The following is a 20,530-nucleotide window of genomic DNA, read 5'->3' as shown; positions in this document are numbered from 1 at the left end:
CCATCCAACATATTATTTTCCATCCAACATGTTATTTATATGTATTTGATATTTATGTGTTAAGTTGATGAATATTGGACCATTTCATTATGCTGTATTGGAGTAGATTTGAAACTAGAAACAAAATCACCAGAGGAAAGAGTCGTCCCATCCTGATCATTAGGAAGACTACGGGTTTAATGCGTCTCCACATTTGCTTGAACAAGATTAAGACGTGTGACCAAACAAGGCAACTTTTCTTCTAGATTTTAACGGACAGCAGAAAAAGAAAAAATGCAGAATATTAACTCTAAATATTAACGCTTAGATTTGATCATTTTATTGTTTCAATGTTCATTTTTTTAAACAGAAAACCTTTAGGCCCTGTGATAGACTGATGGCCCATCCAAGGTGTATCTATGCAACAATAGCTGGGACAGACTTCGGCTCCCTCATGACCCTGAACTGGGTGAGTGGTTATGAAAACAGATGGATACGTATTTCACTCTGTATCTGTCATATATTTAGTGTCACTGTGATGAAGAGGTTAGCGCTGTCACTTCATAGTAAAAAGTTCTTGGGTTTGAACTTGTGGCATCTTTTGTTCACTTCACGCTTGGTGGATTTTCTCTGGGTTCTCAGATTTCCTCAAACAGTCTAAAGACTACGTGTCAGGTTACCTGGTGAAGTTGCATCTTTAGGTTCAGATGTTCCAACCTATTGTCCATGTGTACAACTGCATATTAAAATATTTTTATTAAATGAATCTGTACCCTGCTGTGATTTGCGCATAAGACTTAATTGCAGGACACAGATTGAAGAAATGTAATAATTTTAATGAACAACAACTGGTAAGTATTCACAATATAACTGAGAATCAAACTCAAGTTACACTCAAGAAAGGATTTGGTCCAGTTGCCAAAGTTTCTTTGTACTATTTTTTTTCTCCAATTCTGTCAGTTTCACATTCAGGTAAGTTGATTCTGATTTTCAGAATCTCCAACGCAGGTGAATATTCACTGCTTTCCACAGGGTCAGGTAAGTATTCTTGAGTGCGGTGAGAGTGGCGCTTGTAGGTATGACCAGAAGCTAGCCAGGCTGATGGACCAGGAAGGATTCTACAGGTAAGGTTGGCATGTAAACAACAAATCATTAAATACCAAAGAAGACTGAGTGATGCTACCACACTGGGTAGCTCAACAGCCTGATGAATGGCGAGTGGCGGGTTATAAACTGTATACTGTGTATTTTTGCCCTGTCTCATTGCCCTCACCCCCTGCAGGTCTGAGTTTTGGGAGTTTTTCTTTCCTACTTTTGCCAAATGTTTGCTCATAGATGATTGTTGGGGGGTTTTCTCTATAAGGGTTGTAGGGCATTTACTTTGCAATTTGGAATTTGGTATAATATAAATGAAATTGAATTGAATTGATGATAAGTGTCGATGATAAATGGGTGCACCAGGAGCCCTGGGCAGCCACATCTTCAGCTAAAGGGAGGTAAGCTGAAAAAGTCACACACAATTACTTGGGGAACCATGACAACCCCATATACACAATTTTGACCTTTTTTAAAGGTTTAATTTTTTTAAAAGCTGCACAATTATAGAGGTACAGAACTGATCTCTGGAATGCACAAAGCAAAAAGCTACAAATAGCTGCCGTTGTGCACTATCAAATGCACAAAGGCAGTGCCTTGGAGTTCACTCTCCCATTCACTTTTGGTTGTGCCCCCTACAGATACATTAAAGTACCTTTTTTTGTGTGTATCCCAATATAATCTGCAGCTTGTATGAAAACAGTTTAATATTTATGTGACTTTTCAAATGCAGAAAACTTTAGAGAGTGATTACACACACATCTGTGATGGAAAAGCAAACAAAGTAACCCATTTAATGATTTTTGTGAAGGTCCTGATGTCCGTCTTTATGCTACTGAGGAGATACGGCCTTCACTTCAGGTCCCTCAGCAGCAGAGGTTTGTGGATCGAAATTATATCAATAGTATCAATATCAGGGCTCGTATTGGCATCGGATCAATACTACAATGATAAGTTTGATACTTTTTATTCTCTAACTTCAGTATGAATCCCAGTGAATTGCATTAACTAAAATATTATTATTTTCGGAGAAAGTATTTCGGCAATACTTGGTATCATATTGATGCCAAAATGTGCAGTACTGCACAGCACTACTCAGCAGCTTTATGATCAAAAGGCTCAGAACCGAGCAGTTCCCCGTGAATTCCCCTAGAGAGCAGCAAAGGACACTAAATAAACCATCCCTTCAGGCACCGTGAGGCTGTATCAAGGATGGTCCTCACACTAATTCTCCAATAGTTCCAGTTACGGTCGAGTTTTCGCCTTACACGGATCGCAAATCAATATCTTTTTGTCCTCGTCCATTCGCCAGCTCGTTTCATACTTTCACGTCAGTCCACAAATAAAAAGCAGAGTGCAGAATATCTGTGGGCAGACTGGCTTGTAAAATGAGTGGCCCTGAAAATGGTACACTGCTCCAGCTTTTTGCCTTCACTGCGGCTTCTTCACACCAGCACAATCAAACTTTATAGGCTGTGCCTCGTAGCGGTGGGTATTTGCAGAAGCTGACCCTGCTGGCGAAGCAGGAAACTTTCGTGGTGTTGCTGAAACTACACTGTGGGGTGTTCCACTGATGTCTTCTGTCTGTCTGTCACATTATACCCCCCTAAACAAACTACTTCCTACATCATGATCAGGATCAGATATTAAGTAATTTGTCTTCCCAGCAATAACGAAGAGCACAGTGGCCGACACAGCAGCCAAACAGAAACCAAAACAAAACCTGCTCCTAACAGGTGTATCGACGGCAGCGTTGGAGCTTAATAGCCAATCAGGAGAGGCGATAAGTAGTATGGGCGGATTTCCAAAAAAAAAAAAAGTATTAAACGCTCCAAATCTTTTGAATGGGACTTAATAGGGCGAAGGAGGTGTCGGTCATACCAAAGGAGGCGTGTTCAGACGCCCGACACGCACACGCATACGCACACGCGCGCGCACATCCCCCCCACCCCCCCATCCTCCTCCTCCCTCCCCCCAGCCACCGGCGCGATGGCAGTGTGAGGAGTAAATGGCTCAGAGTATCCGCGGTGGAAAGCGACCTAAACACTGGAGTAGGAACCGACACGCAAACAGAACGAGACGCGGTGCGTAAAAGCTCTCCACGGCGCACGGAAACGGTGCCAGGTGTCCAAGAAGCGCAAAAGAAGACTCCGACGGGGTTTTATTTTTTTTCTTTTTCCTTCCTCTCGCTCTATCTCTCTCTTTCGCTCTCTCTTTTGGTTAATTTTTTTACGCGTGTGATCAACGAGGATATCTTAATTGGACATGTGAGTTACGGGAGTTAACAAGAGAAGCAGGCTTTTTTTCTTCCCGCCCCCCAAGATGAAGTTCTTCCCAGCTTGCGTCCTCGTCACTTTGGCGGTGATCGGATCCTGTGCGGCGCAATCAGGTGAGTGCTTTTGGGGATGCGCGTCTCTGAGCCTCCGTCTTTCGGTCAGGGTCTGACTTGAAAAGCACAGATGAAGTGAGAGTTGAGACATCCAAAGAGCAACAGAGTCGATCCTTTTCTGTCCCCGCAGAGACTTTAGCAATAATTCCACTAAATGATAACTGAAGGTCGCCGGGTTTCTGACTCTTTCTGGTCCAAAACTTAACACAAGTTCACATCCTGGCACGCTGGTGCTGATTTCAATTATCGCTCTCGCACCTACAGGAAACTGTCATTCAACTGCCTCTGCGTAAAATAAAATAAAGCTCCCCAAACTGTCCTTCTTCTGTCGTTTTAACACAGTTTTCTTTTTTTTCTCTTTTTTTACGCGAGATATGCTGGTTCGAAAACGATAACACCAAATGAAATCTCCCAACAAAGAAAAAACATCTGTCATCAAACAGACTGCGAATCTGCGCTGATTTCGATTATTTAGATCCCTACACTAAGTATGAATGAATGCGCCATCGTTTCAGTTTAATTCCCCAGAAGACTCGAAGACTAATATATTTATATATAAGACTCGGGCTGCACCAGTGGCACAGTTTTTTTTTAATTCCTTACTGTCTTTGAATAATTTAGATGTAGCAGATATTCTGAGGGCTATACAGGCAGTGGGAAAACATCTCGCTTTCATCATCATCATCGCGACCCCCGTGGAGTCGGTCCCTTGACGAAAATCACTTTAATGCTTCTTCAGCGTGCCTGTTTTGGCTTCGGATGCGTCAGTGACACTCGACAGTCAATTTTTAGTAAAGTTAATGGTGTTTTTATTTATGTGCTCTGACAGATCCTTCCTTTGGCGCCCCTGTAGGGTGTTTGCTGAGGTTTTAAATCCCGCTGGGATGTTTTGTTTATGATGCATGATTTGATTGCGCTCTTATTTGAAGTAAATCATTAAGTTCAACTTTTTTCTTTTCTCCAATGGGTTTTTGTTCCCACGCTTACTCATCGATAATTCTAATTTGATTTGGTTTGGTGAGATATCTCTTCTGGAATTCTGTCCAGTTATTTGGAGTTCAGTAAGTGATCCATAATCTGGGCTCTTAGTTGACACAATCAAGTGTTTGGCACAGACTGCTGAGCCAAGGAAAAACAAACAGAAACGCACTTATGAGGCGGCACAACAGGAAAGTTGTCAGATTCATGTTCAGAGGTGAATTTGGCCCCAAACTTCCAAGGATTCCAAATTAAATTCCTGGATGCTTTCCCCCCTTCCCGCCTCTAAAGACAGCTCTGTTTTTCTTTGGCCTCTGCACATACACACCACCTCTCTCTTTCTCTCCCTGAGTCCCGTGTGGATCTTTGGATGCAAGGCGATGGAGAGGGTGGATGCGCGGATGGATGGGTGACACCCGGGATGAATGGGGAAGTAAAGTGGCACCCTCGCTGGTTTATTTATTCTCCGTGCATGCACTCCCACTCCGGGATATTTGTGATGCAAATTGTAGCCTAGGAATCTGAGCTATGCCTCTTGGGGAAAATGTTGTGTTTGTGTGCATTGAGCAGTTCTGAGTGTGCTGTCTTTCCACTCTTTCCTATAACTACCCCACCGCCCCACCCCCATCTCTCTCGCTCTCTCCGTCTTTATTGGAGGTATAAAAAATGACAGCACACATCATATATCAATCCCACGTGAAGCCGTGCGAGGGTGAAGTAAGTCAAGGCGAAAGATGTTCACTTATAAAATGGTGATTGAATCTGTCTCCTGCTGCGAGACAAATGTCTGAAGCGGTCCTTCTAGTCAGCCGGTCTACAGGGGTGCACACGCTGTGAACTATGTGGGCGCCTCATCTGTGCCAAGCGTGGATGTTTTCACACAGCCAGAGAGCTTTTTCATTTTCAATTAGACAAATGTGAAACCCACAAAAGTCATTCAGAGATCAGCGATGACCACGTGGAAACGGGCCCGATCAGCTTTGTCATTTTAAACTCATGGAAGGCGAAAAGAAAAAGAAAGCCTTGGCTGACTTCTCTCAGCCCTAATGTTCCTGGTGATTTGAGACTAAAGAAGTAAACTGGCATGTGTGACAATGCATGAAATTTCCACCTGAGAGAACATCCCCCAAAATCAGCCAATTACAGCTCCCCGGGTGTGAGGTCAGAAGGAGCAAGCCTGTTAATAGAGATGCTTAGGAGGATTTGTACCTTTTTGTCCCCATAACCAGGACTGTGTGTGATTAAAGCACAAAAAACACACTGATGCTGTTGAACCTGCACCTAATTTAGTCAGAGCTTCTTATACTGACCGTCTTGTTTGAACATCATGCAGTTTGGGGTTTTAAACACATATACAGCCTGGTCCTGGTAGCTTGAAAAGGGTTAAGGAGGCTAAAGCTGGAACTGAGCAGATCATGAGAGTGAGGTTGGTGGCTCGGTCTCCGGCTGCTCCAGTGTGCATGCAAAAGCTACCGTGGGTAGTATACTCAAACCGGAGTTGCTCTTGATGCGTTCATCAAATTTATTGCACGTAGAAAAGAATGACGTGAATGAGGCGTGTTGTATGAAAGCAATTTGAATAATATGCAAAAACCAGATCATCTACCGATTGGTTAATCCAGCCATCAGTTTGACTAACAGAGCCAGTCTGAAGCATGAATATAATAATCAGCTCAGCCTCATGAATTATATATTGGTGAAATAGTGAACTAATTAACTAAACTAATTGATTAAAGCTTCCTTCAGCTGCTCCTTTATTTGAAAGGGGTCACCAGAGCGGTTGGATCTGCATATGTGATTTTGCAATCAGTGTCTCCAACTGACATTTCACATGTTAGGCAAACGTACTAACCACTACACTGTGAAACAATACATAAATTAATTCATTAATTTACTTAATTTCCGCCTGGAAATAAAAAAGAAGGGGAAAAAAAACCTTTGAGAATTCTGGGAATTTTCAAATTCAGCAAGTCTTCCATCAAAAAACCAGAGTGCGACTTCAATAAATCGACTTCCACTCAAGGACTTGGAAACCCAGAGAATGTGCCACACTTGGGATATCTGACCTGGTCCAAGTGCAGGGACTATGATTGTGAAAGAGTGTATCAGTGCAGGTGTTGTATCAAACTTGTCTTTCTGAGGTCATGAATAAACAGTCACACTCTGTCCTTGTAGTTGTGAAGAGGGTTAGTCATGTGTGTTCAGTCAGATTTGCACTTGTTTGAAGGATGGGGGCGGCTGAGTTAGTCTCTTAAGTGTCTTGAGAAGATGTGCCATGAAAATGTCACATCACAGATGACGGCTTTCTCTTGAACACGTTGTTTTGGCAGAGCTCGACAGGGAGAATTTTTGGCTTGCAACTTTTGATTTCGTTGCATGAAAAGCGGTGTTTGAGTCAGCAAACGGGACTGCACATTGCTGCGGAGGTGCAGGTTAATGATTGTTTGCAGGAATTTGTAGGCCAGGAATTGACAGGAAATAAAGTTTTGCTATGATTGAAAAGCTGGCAGTTGCGATGTTAACGTGTAGGTCAAAATGCTGGGTAATCAGGATCAGGATAGTGAGGGTTTGTTTCAGATGATTCCCAGAACTTAACAGGCTGTAAGCGCCTGGGACCTTCCAGTAATCGATGACGTCTACAGGTATTTAATGGGTGGAAATCAAGTTTTCCGTGCCGCGTTTAAGAAAAAAATATGGTTATCAAATATATTAGCAAGTGATGACTCCTTAGTGTTGTGGCTAACATATTCACTTCTTGGTTCAATTCCAAACAGAGACACAAATCCCCTTTGAGGTTGAGTCAGGAAGGGCATCTGATGTAAATCTCTGCCTAGCCACAAGCAGCTTCTTCTTTTAATGGTCACGTGCTATCAACAGATATCTACCAGTGTTACCTTAATAAAAGAAGCACACACCGGTAGTCTCACCATCCTCATCTACCGCTTTCTTTTTGGTTTTTTTTGTTTACCTCTGCTTCCTGAAACAACTGGCTCAAACATTTTAATCCCTCCAGCTCTTGAGAGTGCCTGACAAATGCTGCACTCACACGTGTGTGTGTTTGGGTGACATTTAAAGATCTCCTGTGAAATGGCGGAGGGGGAGAAAGGGGCAGCGGGAAGGGAACCCGCTGAATGCCAGTATCAAATTACTGGGCGTTTGTCAGCTGGCACACACGGAGCTGGCCGAGGCTTTGTAGAAGACTGACGGAAATGAGAATTTATTACAAGCTAATTAAGCTTTTTTTTGATAGGATCAGTCTAGACCGCGAGGCCTTTATTTGACAGCATGAGAGATGAGGGGGGTGAAGGAATTCAATCTTGCTCTAAATTAGTCAACACCGCTATCATAACTTGATATCTGCCAGGCTCGACCCGTGCCAGGCTTCAGCTGGATGTTTGTCATATATGCCGGTGCGAGCTGATGGAGATCTGTACAGTTTCTGTGCATTTGTCAGTGTCTTCTGCTGAAAGAGACGGAATAACGCACGGCAGTTTGCACAGAATAATAATAATCGCAGTTCAGCGAGGGTGACATTGAGGTGTGGGCTGTTATTTGCTTCCTCTGTCATAACCGGACAGTCTCAGCGGGCCGTAAGGGAAGCCTTACAAATGACTATGTGATGCATGGGGGTGATGGAACGCTTTTCCAAGGCCTGAGACAGCAGCGCGCTACCTCTCATGGTACTCGCCGGCTGAATCAGCACTCAGATTATTATCTGCACGGGCCGAACAAAGATGACGCTGTCCTCTCTCTTGCTCTCTTTTTCAAAGGAAAAAAAAGTCATCTCTTTTTGACTCCTACTTTTCTTTCCCATGCATTCAAGAGCGATCCAGCGACGTCACGAGCCCATTTGCTTGGCATTTTGTTCGCCCGCCAGCTGTACAGAGGGGCCTCTGTTTCTCGAGTTTGCGTCCCGCCCAAATATTTACATGCGGAATCACAACTGCACAGCATGGGAGGGAAAACATCCAAGACTCGGGTGCAAAATAGCGGCTTTATTGGCCTCTGTAATCATCCCGAAGCTTCTTCGTCTCTGGCGCCGTGTTTGTGTGTTTGGCAGGACAGACTTTTGAACCCCCTCCCTCCATCACCACCCCCCGTGCTTGTGCTTCCTAATGATGAGCAGGGCTGGCTATGGTTGTGCCGAGCCATCCGGTGCCAACTCCTAGTGTGAGTTAGATTGGCCAATCGAAGCCTGGCACAGATGTCCCCCGCGCCTTTTTGGGAAGACTTAAGTCTCGCCCGAAAACACAGAAGGATTTACTGTAAACATCAGCGCATCCACGCACTCTTTACGTTTTTGCATGCATTTTGATTCTGCGACATTGTGAGCTGTGTGTTTTAAAGCGGAAGGCAGCTGTATTTTCTCACTGAATGTAGTTTTAGAGTTGGGTGGTTCTGATTTCTTTCTTTCCCTTTCTCATATGCAAACACACATACACACACACTGAGCGAAGCACGGCCCAGGAAAAGAAAAGACAGGAAAGACAGAGGAATCTTTTTTTTTCCTTTCCTCTTCTGTTTCTTCTAGACCACTGGAGGGTTTGTTCAACCCGCCACTTGTAATTCCACTCAGAGACAAATGCCTCCATCCTGCGTCTGAGGGGCTTCCTACACACACACATACACAAAACCCGAATACACACACACTATCGAGCATCGCAAATACACACTGATCTTGCCGAGCAGTGTGGATTGGCTCGCACAACCTCCTTTACTTTGTCCTTTATTTCATTACCTCTCTTCCACTTTCTGTCCGGCACATTTGTCATCTCCTTTCCTTTTCCTCCGTTTCCAAATCCCTTCGTCTCCTCTTCTCCCCTCGCGCACACCTTGTCTCCATCCTGCTCTCATTCATTAGCATCGCTCATTGTGTGTCTCTTTCACTTCCCTTCACTTCTGCTTTTCTTTCCACATTTTATTAACAGCTTCTTTTTTATTTCCTCGCCTTTCCTCACTCTTTCTTACTCTGCTTCTTTCTCAAAAATCACACACACACTCTCTCTCCTCCTTCTGTTTTTCATTAGTCGTGTGTGTGTGTGTGTGTGTGCGCGCAGGGCTGTCATCGAGCACACAGGGAGAATGGAAAACAGCTCATTTTTTTTCCAGCTTTAATTACGACACCCAATTTGTTTCATGGACAACATGCTGTCGGCAGCTCCTTCACACACCACTCAAACTGTCACTTACATGTGTGTATGCGTCTCTGTGTGCAATCGGAGACTTGCAAGGGTTTAAATGGGTTTAATTTTGTGTCAAGTATTTCAGTAATTGCTCATCTTAGTCTCGGTTAGGGTTAGCTTTAAAAACTTAATATTAAAGATTTTTTAAAGACTGTTTAGCTAATACAGCTAGCTGCTAACACAGTTAGCCACTATGCTTACACAACCAGTAAGCAAAATGACTTATTTAGCATCTAGCTGATGAAATTGCAGATCTAGCCATTGTGACCTGCCCCACCGGTTTAGTTTCTGGAGCCAGAAGTAACCAAACCAAACTTTTTTTTTTAATGTCACAGTTCTAACCCTATTCCTTTTTTTGGGCTTGGACCGGCAAAAGTGACCCGAAATAGGCGCTCTGGTGGAGTTACTTTGTGTGTGTGTGTGTGTGTGTTTATAAGTAGTTTTAAACCTTGTGATCCACAAAACAACATAATAGTAAAAGAAGAACTGACTGCGTTACAGTAGGTGTGGGAGCAGTGGCTTCGCTCATGCGCAATTCATTTGCAGTTTGGATGCATAGATGCGAACATCTCCTGCCCTGATAGAAGCTGGGGGAGGACTATCCTCCGCCCGTGAGCGCTTTGGCACAAGTGAGGTGCCCATGGCAGCACCCGCTGCTTGTTGAGAGTAAAAGCGATACGCGCTTTCACGTCAATAGGTCGTCATAAATGAGTCTCCAATAACACCAGAAAAAGTCGCTAGAGTTGTTGCTAGTCGCTTTTTAGAAAAAAAAGTAGCTAAGGGGGTCTGAAAACTCGCTAAATATAGTAACAAACTCGCTAAGTTGGCAACACTGTTCCTTTGTCAACATCGACCTACTAGCTAAAGTAGCTACACATCTAATAATGATCATTTTAGGCACTTATAATATTTAATTTAATTTGTTAAAACACTGAGCTTGACTAGCTTATGAAGGAGGAAATTAGCTGTAGAGACCATTTGTTTTGTTTTAGGCTATGAAAAATTTTGTTTTGTCTTGTTTCATTAGGGCCTTTTAACATGCGAGTATTCTATGGTGATTGCCTCACTTACATACACAGTATACAAGATGAACCTAGTTACTGTGATGTCGCCGACTGGTCCAGTTTTGAAGCCTCAACTCCAGCATCGCTAGCTTGGTTGAAAAAAACAAACAGCTGTGACGAGTGGGGATAGGTCTGATTGAAGCTGCAGGCTCAGTGGCTTTTTTTTTTAAAATCAGTGTGACCAAAACCAGTAACTATGACCATAAACTCAGCAGCAAAGTCTTTAGGGTGGTCAAGATAGAAAATTATTTTCGCCTAGACTTCTATTGAGGTTTCTCATGTGACATCATGTGCACATTGCCCAAGAGTTTTCCACCATAATGGATATGATCCAGCCACTGGTTCCTTTGGAAAACAATGTCCTTCCCCAAATTAGTTAGTAGTACTTTCTGGATGAAAACTTGCTAGCAGACTACCATTCTTGGTAGGTTTTTTTTGTTTTTTGTTTTTTTTTCAATTTTTACTTTGAAGGCAAGCCTTTTTAATTTCCAGTTTACATCATACTTTTCAAGTTCTACTGCTGCTCAGCTAGTAGTTAGTGCACATTTGCAGATAGACATGAAAAATAGGCAACTATGGCAGTCAACTAGTGACCAAAGCAACCAGGTTTTTGCCAGTCGGTTGAGGAGTATATGTTTTCCTGATCTGTAGACCTATGTGACTAGAAGTTTAACATTCATTTTCTATACAACTGCCATCAGCCTCCAGGAACCACGGTGGTCAGGAAGCACTAATTTTTCCTTCATGAACGGTGGTTGCCAGATATTCGCGAGACTAGTCGCTACATGTCATTTGTCCAAAATAGTAACTTAAGCAAATAAGTTAAGTCACATGTTGCAACCACAGCTATTGACATCTGGTCAATAGAACATTTTCCATCTCATCTTGATGTTTAAGTTAGCAGTAAGTCTTGTTTTATTTTTCCTTGAATGGGAAAGGCATTGCTAAGATCATATTGAACTGACAGGGAACCCAAAAAATATAATAGTGAACCACATAAGCAGAGTTGTTCCTGAAACATGGTACCTGCAGGTAAAAATGATCTCTTTGCCGCTATAGCACAAGCATTACATTCACAATGGTGATTAGCACAAAGTCCAGAAGCTTTATGGATAATATTAGAGTGTTTTCTGTCATGAGGTTTAGGTTTTGGGAAGGCCTGTGGTTCTGAGTTAAAGCTTATATGGAATCAGTGCGTGAGCTGCACAAATACGTATGTGTGCATATGCATCTATTTGTGTATTTGGGCTTGTGTATACAAGTGTTGAATTTATATTTGCAGCGCTGTGCTCAGGCATGGGGCCAACACAGGAAGTGGGACAGTGTTCAGCTTCCTTTGATTGGCAGCACTTCTTTGGTGAAGCAGGATCAAGTGCCATCGACTCCGTCTTTCACAAACGAGTTTGTCTGAGCTTTTTCTTTTTAGTTCCTTTGCCTTCTTTCACTTGCTTCCCTTTGCTTTCTGTTCTGTCTCTCAGCGCAGCACAATAGAGGGCATTAGAATCACAATAGACCCCCCCTCCCCCCCGCCACCGTAACCTTGACAAAGGCTTCAGTTTTAATGAAAGTCTGTAAGAAGAGAAATGATCACTGGTCTCTAATCCCTCATCTGTGCATGTGTCGACCTGACAATTCAACCACGACCTGTAGATTTTTGTCATTACCTTCATTGTGCCCCCCCTTTTCTGTGTGACTGCACACACACACACATTTATACGCACGTTAACTCTGTGTCATATTTTTATTTCAGTCTAGTTGAAAACTTAGCTATTTTGGATGTTTATCATTATTTCACACAGTGTTGTGTGTCTGTGTGCGTGTGTTTGTGTGTAATCAACCCCGCCTGGTGTATTGTGTGTGAGCTAATCCCTAGTAAGATATTCACGGCAGCTAATCTGTTTAATTACACTACAAATTAAGGATATTTACTGTTCCAAGACTTTTATGCGACACCCGCCTTAATCAGGCCTTAATCTGTCTGGCGCTATGAGAGTGTGTATTAGACCATGTGTGCGCATGAGTGTGTGTGTGCGATTGATACTCTGTATGCTTAGGCATGTGCGACTTTGTGTCTATCAGGCTGTTCCTGCCAGAGTCTGTCTGTATCTCTCTCTGCCTCGGTTGCTTTCTGAATATTTGCCCACAATTAAAAGAGAAAAGAAAACAAGAGATTATTGTTTTTTTTCCCCCAGTTGTCAGCATGGCAGAGAAAGGCATCATTTACAAGGATTAAAATTTAATATCGGTAAGATGTTGCTCTGCTATTTAAAGGACGCAAACTCAGATCTACACGAGCGCTGCTCTCCGCGACTTCGTCTTGTGTTCTGCTAATTCTGCAGGATTAAAAATGTGTTCAAACCACAGAAACAAGCTGTGTTCTTTTGTTAAGGGCAGAATTATGGAAGCAGGCAGCTGCGGTGTGTGTGCACTTCACTGTACATTTGAAATGAACGCAGGGTTCATTACAGCAGTTTTTTGGCTCTTTATTGCGGTGCTTCATTTTTAAAACAAAAATTAACAACAAAAAAACCCAAAAAACAGTTTGAGCTCCTGTCCATCAGAGTGATGAAATTTTGAGATTGGTGGGGTGTTTTGGCTAGCTCAAATTTTTTCACGACATACAGAAAGGTTTTAGAGTTAAGACCTGATTTTAGAGATGAATTTAGAATACGGTCTAAATGTGTGAGTTTATGGTGAGGGTGAGCAAAAAAAAAATTACCTTAGTGTTTGCCAACAATTTTCCACAATATGCGTCTTTTTGTTTTAGTACAGTACAATAAAACTATTTAAAAATGTCAAAAAATGTCAAAAAATGTGAGATATTATTTGGGGATGATTGGACACGTCTTGGTTGTCGTTGTATCATGAAGGATCAATGTTCGAGCATAAATGACGGACTAGCTGCATTATAACCTGTTGAGCTTTTGACAACACGCACTGTATTCTTGTATGGTGTCGATGATAATTTAGTACAAATAAACACCAAATAATCCTCAAAAACTTTGCACCGCTAGCTTGCTAGCATTCTCATTGCTGAAAACTGGTTGTTGGCCCCTTCTTATCTGCTACGTAGTTAAGACGGCGGTTGTTGAGGGTAATAAATGTGCCTTAGAAAGTTCGGAGTAAACCCTCTAGTTACTAGTAGTACGGCACAAAACTGTTGTCGTTAGTCTGAACATATTTGTGCAAATAAAAATGTAAGAATTGAAGTATTGAAGATTTTAGAAATGTTACAGCCACACTAGTGAAACGGGTGATTGTGCAATTTACACTGAGCTTGTCATCTGTTTTTTGTTTGCAGTGGTTGCTTTGGAAACGGCGACCGGGTCTGCAACCACTTGCAGTCAATCAGAATCAGTCTGCAATTGAATGTAATGAAATTCACATTAACTACGGACTCCAGGCTGAACCTTATAGATCCTCCTGCAATTTAACTGCAAAATGACAGACGCGCTCTGCAACCTAACTTTTACATAGGCATACATCCAGTTGAGTTGAGTCCCCTATTGTAAAGAGATGCGTTGCGGATGAGTTGTGTTTACTGGTACACACTAGCTCAGGGTGATTTCAGCGTGTTAGTCTACTTTTAGAAATTAGACATCAATTATTTGCAAACCTTTGCCAATCTATCGGAGACCTTTTGCCAATCCAATCCAATCCAATGAATGAGTCAGACCATGACTATTTGGAAATAGGTTACCTCCCACCAGGTGTGCAATCATCTCGCGATTCCAAGTGATCAACCAGAGGGTGAGGCTGTTGCATGGTCGACCTCTGGCCAATGAGCTGGTCGCCACAAATCAGCAATCACTGGGCAACCACCAATTTTTTTCCAATTGAGGGGAATATTTCTAACATTTCTTACCTAGTCTGACTGAGCCATTTTGTGTACTTTTTGTTGGTAGGTGTGTAGTTTCTGTGGGGTAAGCTTTGATTTGAATTTGCCTCCTAAAGTGGTTCTGATTTGCTGATTTTATGTTTCAGGCCACTAAAAGTAGAATAATTGATAGAATTCCCTCAGAATGACCTATTTTCCACATTCAAGTTATGAAGATTTAAATAAAAAAAGTTGAGTTAATTTCAGTTTGAATTTATTTCATGACCAATTTCTGCTAGGAATTGTTTGTAGTCACTAAGTATCCATGCTGAGATTTTGTGCTGTTGGTGTTTGCCAACTGTGATCTGCAAGCATGCATGGTTGTGCACCCGTTAGTTCTCCACGTGTGTTTACGGGTGTTTATGTACAGCGTTTTGTACGAGTTAGAGGTTGCGTGCTCAGATGGGGCACGCTGTCCTTTCTAAATGGCCCCGCCCGCGATGCTGACCTGTAATAAATGAGTGGGCACGAGAAAGTGGCAGGCATGACAGCTGACTGGGGAGGGTGGGAATAGAGAGGGAAAGAGAAAAGGTGGAGGTGTGTGTCTGTTCAGGGGAGTGTGTGTTTGAGAGCAAAGCGAGACAAAGCGAGACAAAGCAAGACAAAGCGTAGGTAAAAGAGATGGAAATTCTCTAAGGACAGATAAGGAGGGAGCATGAGAGGATGATGGGGAGACAATGGAGGAGGCACTGTGGGTCGGTCGTCGTGAAACAATACCCTGACCAGAGGTGGAGACTCTCTCTCTGTTGCCACTTGTTCTTTTTATGCTCATTACCCCCACCCTCCCCACATTTTTTTTTCCTCTGAAGTCACCTTGCAGTCCAGTAGAAATATGGCCGCTCCTTTGGCGGGGTTTAAAGGTACATAAAACTCGTGGAGGAGAAGCCGTGGATGTGTGTGTGTTTATATGTGTGTGTGTGGAGGCGAGTCACCTTCAGCAGTAAGAAAGATGAGGGAGCGCTGGAATGAGTGCATTTATAAGAATCTGTTTATGCATTTCTACGGTTTTGTGCGCCGGTTCATTAATTTGTCTGCAGCTGAGAGGCAGAAACACACACAGAGGCGCACACCTGAGCGCTCCCCCGCGTCGCAACTTTTAACCAGTTGCTCTGCGGCAAGAACGCCATCGCTCTCGGCAAGGTGAACGTGAGCTGATGGAGGGTCATTTGCAAGATGGGTTAACAGAGGGAGAAAGCAAGAGAGGTGGTCTAATTTCGGCCGACAAGGGAGATGAATCATGTGTGTTTATGTGGTTACAGTATGTATATGTGTGTGTGTGTGTGTCCAGCAGAGGTTAAGGTGGAGTGAGAGAGGCAGTGTGCTGTCTCTGAGGAGCACAGCTATCACCGCCGCTGAACGCCCCAATTAATCAGCCAGGGCCACACAGGCTCTTACTGTGTATGCGTGCGTGTGTGTGTGTGTGTGTGTGTGTGTGTGTGTGTGTTTGTCCGGCATCCACTGTGTAATTGTGAAGTGTGTCACGATCAGTGGGATGTGTCACTGTTTTGTTCTGTACCCATGGATGATGCTAATGGGGTCACATGTGTATCTAAGGAAAAGCAAAAGATGGCAAAAGCTTTATCTATGTGTTTATATTTTTACCCTGTTTTGTGAATAGTAAAATTTGAAAAACATGTCTCCAAATGGATCTACAAATCTACAAAAACTAAAGCCCTAGAAGAAAACTGAAAACAAATATCTGCCAGCACTGTTTGTTGTATCTTTTCTGATATTGTTGGACTTCTGGTGACTTAGAAATGAAGAAGGGCTGGATATTTTTTAAAAACGTGCACCAGAATGACAGAAGAGTTTTTTTTGGAAATATAGACATAATACTATGAAGCATTCCTTCTAACAAAAGAAGCCTGTGTTTTTGTATGTTATACTTGGCTCAACTACACTGTAACAGAAATTTCCAAGAATAAACCTCACCAAATCGGCTAAATTTGATCAAAGAACGTGTATAAATGATCGTTGCTTGACTGTGTTTAACACTCAGTGACGCAGAGGCCTTGAAGCCTCATTTTTAAAGGATTACTTCAGTGAATTAGTTTTGCTTCTTCATTAAGTTGATTGACTCATAAGACAAGATAAAGAATAGCCAAAATCAAAGCGTAATATTCTAAAGCTGACGATAATGCATGCGTAGTTTTAGCTTCCTTTATGAGTCATGTTGAGCTAATTATGCACAATCCTCTTTGACAGCTACATGTGGTTGGGGACCATGTGGTAAAGATTGAATGGTTATATGCTGAAATCAACACTAACTTGCCAGGATATGCTGGACAGAGTCTGACTGATAAGGGATTTTTAAAGACCCATACTGGTACCAATATTTGTTGATTTAAAAATGTGATATTCTGATATATTGGCCAATATTTTGTTGTGTTTGTGGCAAACACAACTGCAGAAACTGCAGAAGACTTTCTAGTGGGACGATACATCGTCAACGCTCTTCCATCTCTTATTTACTTTTGAAATGTTCATACATCAGTTATTATAAATGCTTATACCGATTAATGAGCAAAAAGCTATTACCAGACGTTAATATCAGCCCAGTGATTCCATGGTGACTTGGTTGAAACTGAAATAAAACCACTGTGTAAAACTGATCTGATTTGAGCAAAGAATGAAGGAGGCCATCTGTAGTATATTCATCTGGAACAGCTATCATTGAACAGAGGTGGTGGTCTATGACACCATCCATTCACCACCTTTACTGTGGTCTTGAGATCCCTTCCAGGGGAATTCAACCCCCACTCACACTTTTGGCCACGTGACCCTTCATAACTCATGTAGTGACAGGGTGGGGCAATGTCTCACAAAGGATTCAAACCTTGGCTCGTGTAACCCCAACAATTCGCATGATGACAGGGTGGTTGAAAGACTCTCAGAACCCTCAAAATGACAACCCCACTAGAGGAAGTACCTTTGGTATTAGAGGTGAAACATGTTCAGGAACCTAGAAGTCTTACTGTCTTCATATCAGAGACTTCAAACTGACCTGGATGACTGAGAACCTACACAGACATATCTGATCTAAAGCGTTTCAGCCTACATTGTTGTTTTTCATAACGTACAAAGTTGTGTACCTTGTCCCATTAGACTACTTTTTATGCCTTTTATAATACTTGGGGGGGCAGGGAAAAAAGCAGCATTATGATTGTGAAACTGTTTTCCAGCAAACTATACCGTTTTCTGATTAAACAGAACAAATTCTCAACTCCCATAACACCTTAAGACTAAGGTAAACACTACAGTTGCTTGTCTTGTCTTACATATTGCCTTGTCTGTGTTATTCAAATAGTACTTTGAAACATTAAGATCTGCAGCATAATTCACAGCAGTGCCAAGTTATAAAAGAAAGAGAAAATACATTAAAATATTGATCAGAGCAGCTTTATTTGAATAAAACTGTTATTCAGACACTTGAAATGTCTCTATATCCAAGGTTCATTGTGAGTCCATTAAATTCCATTCTAGCTGCATGCATTCATGTGTCTTCCTGCAGATAAGGACTGTGAGAAAATCCTGAGAGAAGTCGGCACAAAGAGTGAATGAAAGACTGACAGTGAGACATTTAGAAAAGCAGAGATAAATATGAGGGCAGATGGAGTCGAAACGCACGTGGTTTCATCGTCCGGCGTTTCAGACAGCACTTCATACTGTCATGCTGCTGCCCTCTGTGAGCCTCTGTTCCGCCTGAAAATGGAATTCTCAAAAGGCTTTCACTCCCTTGAAATCATGTTTCAACCGGGGGGCAGTGGGGCATACAAACAGGTTCACTCACAAAAACTCATTGTGGTCCGTCATAGCATTTTGTGCCGGATTATAGAGAGCTTTTAGAGTTTTTCCAGTCAGGAAACACTTTTAATATTTAATATCCTTTAAATATAGGAAAAAAAGGTATGAGCCTATTTAATGCAGAAAGACAGTTTTTTGTTATCTTCCCAGGACTATTTTATTAACATATTGATTAGTGATTATCTTTAAGCTTTCAGTGCTGGTCTCATTATCTTCATGCGTTTTGGTCTATTCTCTTCTACTTATCCTTATCCAGGTTGGGGGGGCTTCTGGTTTCTTGTTTTCCATATTGTCTGGCTTGCTGGCCAGGTTGATGCTTCGGTGATCCGGGATATCATTCAGCTACTTCTCCAGAGAGGCTCTTGGCCCACAGTTGAACATACTTCATTTGTGCCCTCTAGGACTTTAATTGGCATCAATAGTTTACCGCTAGGTATATTCCATGACTCAGTTAAATTCAGTTTTATTTATATAGTGCCAACTCACAACAACAGTTGTCTCAAGGTGCTTTGGATTGTACAGCAAACACCCTACAATAATACAAAGAACACAGAGAAAAACCTCAACAATCATATGACCTATGAGCAAGCGCTTTGGTGACCGTGGGAAGGTATGCACAACTTGTTTCTTCCTTTTCTTTCATAAACAGGAAAATGCTGCTGCTGTATAGTAGGGTGGGGCACTCCCCCAAATGGTCACGACATGTGGCTGCCTCTCTTCAGTTGAATTGAATGAAATTGAACAAGTCTGTCTTGTTTTCTTGGACCATTTAAAGAGAGTTGAACACAGCCATTGATATACTGCTGGAAAAGCAATATTAGAGATAATCATTATGGATATGTTATCAGAGCTATGAGTATAGCCATGAGTAACGCATGTAGTGAGACGTGGCACCTTTCCGAGGTGTAGAGCTATCCAATAACCCATTGCTAAAGGAGCAAGTAGCAAGTTGCTAGCTCTATTCCAAAACCACCAATCAATCCCAAAAGGTTGATTCTGTTCATCTGGACGTAGCATTTCCACTTTTGGGATTTACTTACCTGGATAATTGAGCATACATGAAGACAATCGATGGCTACATGTTATACCTTCTTAGAATTTATCACCAACTGTTCGTTTAAGAGTTTTCAGGTCATCTTTGATCTAAATATTGTAATATAATATATCATAATATCCCAAATTGGTGATTTTGTATTGATTTTGACAACAAACACAAGTGCAAAGAACACCTCAGGATATAATGCAATCACTGGTTTTGGACTGACAATGGCAGGTTGGAGAATGTCCATACATTGCTTAACTAGCAGAGCAAATCCTACAAACATGCAAAACATAAGTATCAAACGTTGGCTGTGATTTCATGAAAATGCCAGGGATTCAAACTTTAGTAGCAAAAGTGAATGCAGTTGACTCATTTTAGTCATTTCACTGGCCATCAAGCTTCCCAGAGTAAGCAAGTGATTTCTGTCACAGCTACTTCTCTCAGACTAAATGTCACGGTTTGACGGAGCTAGCAAGCAGAGAATTGATGCAAAAACATTGTTTCTTTGAAGTGAAGATAAGACAGTGAGGCAGGGTTGTTGTAGTGAAAGTGCCAGACAGAGAATACGCACACACCTAGAGACAGGCACTGTCAGGCTAAGCAACACTTCCTTTCTGGGCCGAGATATCTACCTGCGCTACATGTAACATGGGTATACAGTAAGCACACACAGACACACATACACATGGAAACAAAGACTCCAGAGAGGGAGAGAAACAGCAATAGTAAGAATAAAAGACGAAAAAGAAGCTCTCAACAACAAGACAGCAAGCGTGATGTGTGTTCTTCTAGAGAATTACCAGGAAAAGGCAAGCAAGCAGAAGAAAGGGGGAGAAAAGGCTTAGGTGAGAGGAAAGGAAACAGTTGCAGCCCTGTGGGCTACACAGACTGAAAGAGGAGGAAGTGTGGCTATTTGCCTTTTCTTCTTCTCCCACCATCTGCCCCTTCGATTCTCTTATTTACTTAATTAGAGCGCTGCATCTCAAGGCCGCTGCTCCCGAATGGCATCAGCTGTGCGTGTGTGTGTCTTTGTGTGTGTGTGTGTGACCTGTGCTGAGTATTAGCATGTGTGCACATACCTCAGGCGTGCTTGTGCATGGAACATCCTGTTTGTGAGAG

General features: G+C 42.3%; 1 protein-coding gene across 3 annotated transcripts in view; it reads left to right on the top strand.

Annotated features, from left to right (window-relative positions):
* Positions 1–3,041: 3,041 nt before the first annotated feature.
* Positions 3,042–20,530, top strand: part of LOC146361395 (receptor tyrosine-protein kinase erbB-4-like) — a 363,843-nt gene continuing 346,354 nt past the window's right edge. For all 3 annotated transcript variants that reach the window (XM_084922478.1, XM_084922479.1, XM_084922477.1), the window contains exon 1: positions 3,042–3,463. In XM_084922478.1, the coding sequence (XP_084778604.1) occupies positions 3,397–3,463 (67 nt within the window). In that variant the 5' untranslated portion in view covers positions 3,042–3,396. The remainder of the gene's footprint in view (positions 3,464–20,530) is intronic.

The sequence above is a fragment of the Perissodus microlepis genome, chromosome 23 (genome assembly GCF_051167445.1).
Source record: "Perissodus microlepis isolate ML-2025 ecotype Zambia chromosome 23, ASM5116744v1, whole genome shotgun sequence".
Taxonomy (NCBI): Eukaryota; Metazoa; Chordata; class Actinopteri; order Cichliformes; family Cichlidae; genus Perissodus; species Perissodus microlepis.
Note: the sequence above shows the minus strand (reverse complement) of the source record. Positions and strands in the feature narration are given on the sequence as shown.